Source organism: Tauraco erythrolophus, chromosome 3, assembly GCF_009769465.1.
Source record: "Tauraco erythrolophus isolate bTauEry1 chromosome 3, bTauEry1.pri, whole genome shotgun sequence".
In the NCBI taxonomy this organism is placed as follows: Eukaryota; Metazoa; Chordata; class Aves; order Musophagiformes; family Musophagidae; genus Tauraco; species Tauraco erythrolophus.
In genome coordinates, this window is record NC_141467.1 from 93,399,397 (window position 1) to 93,405,349 (window position 5,953).

The following is a 5,953-nucleotide window of genomic DNA, read 5'->3' on the forward strand; positions in this document are numbered from 1 at the left end:
GCATGGGGCCAGCATGAGGTGACCAGCCATGGACTCCAAGAGGCTTCAAACTGGTGGGAGGCTGGGAAGATGAAGGATACAGCTTCCAACGATGCGTATGGCCCTTCTCCTCAACAGGGAGAGTGAGCTGGCACAGGAGCTGAGAGAGGGGGATCTTTGTGAGGGCGAGGACCAAAGGCACATACTTACACCAGGTGCACTTTCTCAGCCTGAGACGCTGTGACCCACTAACACCTGTGAGGACATTTATATAGGCCTATTACTAATTTGATATGTCTACACCATTCCTCTGTCCCCAAAATCACTGACACCCTCCCCCTCGCCTCACGCTATCTCAGACGTAGGAAGCAGCCCACGCCTGCAGAATTCACCTAAATTCACCCGGCAGCAGCATCCTGATCACAAAACTTCCAGGAAGGGAAAAGTAAAACAAAGGTCTGATGGATGCTCGCGCGTGTTTTACCTATGAGAGGGACGAAACAAAATAACGCGCTTTGAGAGCTGTGGTGAGTTGCTCAGAAACAATCTGCAGACATTGACAGAATTGCATTTCAGGGAGGGGGAGAAGAAAAGGAAAATGCAAGCCCTGAGATATCCCTTTATGGCATATGCATTTTATGTTTAAGTGCATTAATAGGACTGCTATGCTATGAGTCATCCTGCACAAGAGTTTCATGTGTTTCTTAAAATACACTCGAAGTAGCTGAAGGCATGCACGGGTTTGCCGTGCAGTTATCTGTCAGGAATCTGAGCGAATACCTGCACGTGTGGCATCACGGGCTTCGGAGCTGGGGGGGCCCGTCCCGGTCCCTCTCTGCTGCTTAAACAGACCAGGGCTGGGGAAACCAGAACAGGACAGGAACTGATCCTACAGAATAATAAAATGCAGGCTCCCTGCGTTATTAGGGAAGCCTCGGCACTGAATTACAGAAAATTTGCATGTATGTAAACAGAAAAGCTGGAGAGTTTCCTTCTGAAGCACTCTTGTCAAAACTACAGCTGTCTGCATTTTTTTTCCAGGGATGATTTGTTGTCTGGTTTTCTCTCATTTTTCTTCCGCTTACTAACAGCCCTGGCTGCAAATCTATTTACTATTCGTTTCAACCCACACTTCTGAGTTCGATGGTGGCTGCTGAGCTCGACTCTCTGCTCCTCACGAGTCACTTCAGCTGCTGCTTGCTCTCCATGCTATTCCTTTTTCGAAGAGCAGTTAGTTTTAACATGGGAAACACCCAGCGCTGAGTATTTCTGCTGGTGCACGTTAAGTCCGGTGGTGAATACACAACGGCTTCATGATGCAAACCTTGGGATGAACAATGGTTCATTAGTGAAAAGCAAGAATTGGGGCTGGGGAGAAGCTGTGGCAAATGTATGAAGGAGAAGCTCCTGGGCATGGAGCTGGGCTCGCTTTCTGGCTTAACTTTTTGGGTTTACACATCACAAGGCAACGCTGTCTCAAAAGCACTACAGCAGCACTGGAAAATTCTGGGCCCCTTTCCCAGCGGCACACGCTGGTCGTGGATAAACCCTCTGCTGCCATTCCCAGGGCTTCCTTTGCAGAAAAAAAAACCCTCATCTTAGGTGCTGGTGACTTTCTTTTCACTCAGATTTGCTGGAAACGCCTCCTTGCCTCTTATCTTTGTGCTTACAAGCGGGTGGTGGAAGCTTGAGAGTTTCATGAGCACGTTGAGCTTGCGAGGGGAGAACCCCAAATGCAAAAGGTGACCCCCCCCAAGCGCTGCCATCCTCAGGAGATGGATGGACGTGAGACGGTCTTGCTTCAGACCGGCTGAAGAACTACGGGAGGGAGGTCCCCGTCGTGGTCCCGGAGCCAGCGGGTCACGCAGCCGGGCGGGGCGGCGGATCCCCGCCGCCCCGCCCGGCTGCGTGACCCGCTGGCTCCGGGACCGCAGCGAGCCAGCGGGCGGAGCGGAGCAGGCGTGTCCAACCCTCCCTCCTCCCATTTCCCCATGCGTCAGAGCCAGGAGGAGGAGATACATGGTGGGTTTTTTTTTCCTTTCTTTTTTTTTTTTTTTTTTTTTTTTTTTTAAAAAGCCTCCAACTTACTTTAGCGCCGAGTCGGCGGCAGATGGTGGACACGGCCCGAGGTTTCGGCGGGGACAACGAAGGGATGCGCCAAGCTCCCACCGCCCGCCTCTAGCTCCGCGCCCGCTCCCGCTCCCCTCCATGAGCCGCCCCGCGTCTCTCCTCCCGGCCGCCCGCTGCCGCAGCGCTCCGGCTAAGCGGCTCCAACCTCTCCACGACGGCCCCGCCGCCGAGGAAACGCCGGCCGCCAAGTGCCCTCGCCTCGCCGATTGCGGACCCCCGGATTGCCTGAGCGCTCCCGGCTCACCCTGTTCCCCCGCTTCTCCCGCCGCCGGCGGGGGAGCGGCGGGTCCGAGCCTCATCGCTTCCTACCTGCTGCTGCCGCTGGCCGAGCGGGAGCAGGTGTCCAGGGCGCTGAGCGTCAGCTCCGGCCGGGAGCTGCGGTGCAAGGTGAGCGCGGAGCTCCGCGGCCGCGGATGGGGAAGCGTGTCCGAGGAGGGAGGGGTGTGGGGGGGAATCCTGCCGGTGTTTCGGAGCGCCCCGTAGCCGCTCGACCCGGCGGAGAGCCTTGTGAAACATCCTCCCGCCGCTCCCCGGTTAGAAACGGCTGACCCACCGCCGGTGGGGGTTTACGTGCTCGGGAAGTAAGCTGTAACTCGGGTTTACCTCGGAGTAAGCTTCCCCAAAAGGCTTTGGGGATGGGAGTTTGTTTTATTTATTTTTTTTCTCCCCCTTTTTCAATATGAAATGAACAGGAAGGGTCTCGGTAACCGCTTTGAGCCGCGCTCCTGCCGAGCTCTGGCTCCCCTCCAGCTCCCTCGTCATTGTTTGGGGAGAGTTGCTACGCGAGCGGCTGCTTTCAACGCCCTTGAGAATGAATTTTGGTTTAATCTCCTCTTTACAGGTGTTCCCCCTCAAACACTACCAGGACAAGATCCGGCCTTACATTCAGCTGCCGTCACACAGAAACATCACCGGGGTTGTCGAAGTCATCCTCGGGGACACCAAGGCCTATGTGTTCTTTGAAAAGGACTTTGGGGACATGCACTCCTATGTGAGGAGCTGCAAGAGGCTGAGGGAAGAGGAGGCTGCCCGGCTCTTCAAGCAGATCGTCTCCGCTGTAGCCCACTGCCACCAGTCGGCCATCGTACTTGGTGACCTCAAGCTCAGGAAATTTGTCTTCTCTAATGAAGAAAGGTAAGCGGTTGTCACCAGCCAGCCCTGGGGTGAGGGGGGAGAGAGCAATGCCACATCCAGAGACGCAAAAAGCGTCCCAAGGAGTGGAAACGGCCGTGTCGGATGGGCATCACCTGTGAGGGATCCGAGTAGGACCCTGTTGCGTGTGTGTAGTAGGTCATGGATCTAACCAGTGCGCGCTTACTCTTAGTTACATCTCGTCTGATGAAAGTTTCGATTTTTCATTCAGCAGAAGTTCAGTGAAACCCACTGGTAGAGGAAGGGACAATAGTTCGGATGCTCCGTAGCACCAGAAGATGTCATGTGTGCCACTCATTCAGTGTGGAGTGACTGAAAGGCAGCGAGAAGGAGAGGAGGGAGGCTGAGGCATTGTGCCGGGGCTAGGGGAGCAGGAGGGGTGAGGAGCTGGAGCTCTGGTCCCTCCTCAGGCCTGGGAGAGCTGCCCCGGGGCCAAGCTCTGGTGCTCAGGAGGGGTCTCTGCTGAAATCCCCTCCTGGTCAGGGTGATGCTGCTAATGAAAGTGCGTCCTTCCAGGCTTTTATCCCTCCTCCACTACCAGTGACAGTGGTTTTTGTGCCCCCTGAGCCCATGGATGTGGGCACATGCAGGAGGGAAGGTGGGACACGGTTAACTACTGCTTTGGGAATCCTGCAAGGAAGAAAAGCACTTTGGTAAAACTTAGCCTAAAGCCTAGGTTTGTGGAAAGGAGATCTAGTTGTTAAATTTAGATTATGGAAATAATTCAGTGTTTCCCTGGAGTGTTTGCTGCTCTTGTAGTACCTCACCACACGTGGCAGAGCCAGAAATACATTTTTAATCAGCGAAACTGACTGACGAGCTGTGTACCCTGTGGAAAGCTAAAAAAATAAGTAAAAGCTGTAATGGAGTTGTGCTTAATCTGACGAAACTGGAGATTATATTACTGAGGCAGAAGAAACTCTTTTTTTTTTTTTTCACTGGGCTAACGCTTCTTCAGGATATCGTTTATGAACATGATAAGAAAATTAACCAGCACTGCCCCTCTTGAGCTGAAACAACCGTATGTTGACATGCAAAGAAAGCAATTCTTTTGAAGGAAACTATTGCAGCTTTTCCCGCCCATAAGAAGCTGAAACGTTTGTTGAAATGTTACATTGCACACAGTCTCGCTCGTTTGGAAATAACGCGTTGCACAGGCGAGTGTCATGTGCATCCCATTTGGCAAGAAGAGGGTTAAGCAATGGCAGGCGGACTCGGGCTCTCCGGCACAGGTGCAGTTTCAGGGCTCCCGCAGCCAATCCCGGGCCCACGGGTCGTGTTGAGTCATATTTTCCGTTTGCAGAACCAATGGGTATTTGACGAGGTCACGCTGAGGACAGGCTGCAGCCAACGCATCTACACCCCGGCGGCGGGTGCACGGCGGCGCCGAGCCCTTCCAGGGCTCCCAGGGCTTCCGCGCTGGTGCCAAACCCCCTTTTCCCCCCAGAATGGGAGGTCGGGGTGGACCCATCCCCACCCAGGAGGTGACAGGTGCAGTGGTATCCTCTGGAAAGGCAAAACCAATAGTAATTAAAAAATAAAATTGAAAAATAAGGTACAAAACTCAGGAGAGCCGGTGAGCGTGGAAGGGAGACGGACTTTGCGGTTTGCACAGTCACGCGGGGCCGGGCGCCGTTTGCTCCAAGCCCGAACCGCAAACAGCGGTGCGTGCGGTGCCTTGTGGCCGATTAACCCCCAGGCAGCTGCGGTGCAGCCTGCGTAGACAGAAGGTGACTTGCTGGTGTTCCTCGAGAGCCCTCTGTGCTGTTAAAATCCTCAGTAAATTCATTAAGCAGGTGTTCCTCAGCACCTGCGCGATGCACGTAGCTGCGCTTCCATTACCTGGGTCCAGGAGTCCGGGCGACTTCTCCGCTGCAAATTAAAAAGTGTTCCCTCTCCTTTTCTTTACACCGATGTAAGAAGGGGAGTGGGGCTCACCGTGGCGGGGGGCTCGTCGTGCTTGCCTGTGCCTGCGTGCTGCTATTTCTAAGCTGTGGCTTCCTCTCCTGCTCTCCCTAGGACTCAGCTGCGGCTGGAGAGCCTGGAAGACACGCACATCATCAAAGGCGAAGACGATGCGCTCTCAGACAAGCACGGCTGCCCGGCGTACGTCAGCCCCGAGATCCTAAACACCACGGGGACTTACTCTGGAAAATCGGCCGACGTGTGGAGTTTGGGAGTGATGCTCTATACGTTGCTGGTGGGACGCTATCCCTTCCATGACTCGGACCCTAGCACTCTGTTTTCCAAAATCCGGCGTGGGCAGTTCTGTATTCCCGACCACGTCTCCCCCAAGGCCCGATGCCTCATCCGCAGCCTCCTGCGGCGGGAGCCCTCTGAAAGACTCACTGCTCCAGAGATCTTGCTTCACCCTTGGTTCGAGGCGGTCTTGGAGCCTGGATATACAGACCAGGAGACGAGAACTTCGGATCAAATGGTTCCAGAATACCACGGAGACAGTGACGATATTAGTTCCTTCTTCTGCTAACCCTGAAATCTCAAAAACCTCGGCGGTTCTCACCTCCGGCATCTTCATAGGGTTTCATTTTTCCACGTTTGCAAACTCAAAAGCATCTTAAAGTGCCAGTATGGTCAGAAAAGTGACCTTGTTCAAAACGAACACCAACACGTAGATCTCCGCTCCCTCAGCATGCTCAGAGTTTCATCCTCCTGCTCCGCCGGCAGGTCTGTC

The 5,953-nt window shown here is 54.2% G+C and overlaps 1 protein-coding gene across 1 annotated transcript; it reads left to right on the plus strand.

The window, feature by feature from the left end:
* Positions 1–2,187: 2,187 nt before the first annotated feature.
* On the plus strand, positions 2,188–5,749 carry TRIB1 (tribbles pseudokinase 1). The gene is made up of 3 exons (XM_086609562.1): positions 2,188–2,496; positions 2,951–3,243; positions 5,281–5,749. Exons 1-3 carry the CDS (start codon positions 2,188–2,190, stop codon positions 5,747–5,749), a joined length of 1,071 nt encoding a protein of 356 aa, XP_086465688.1.
* Positions 5,750–5,953: the final 204 nt, after the last annotated feature.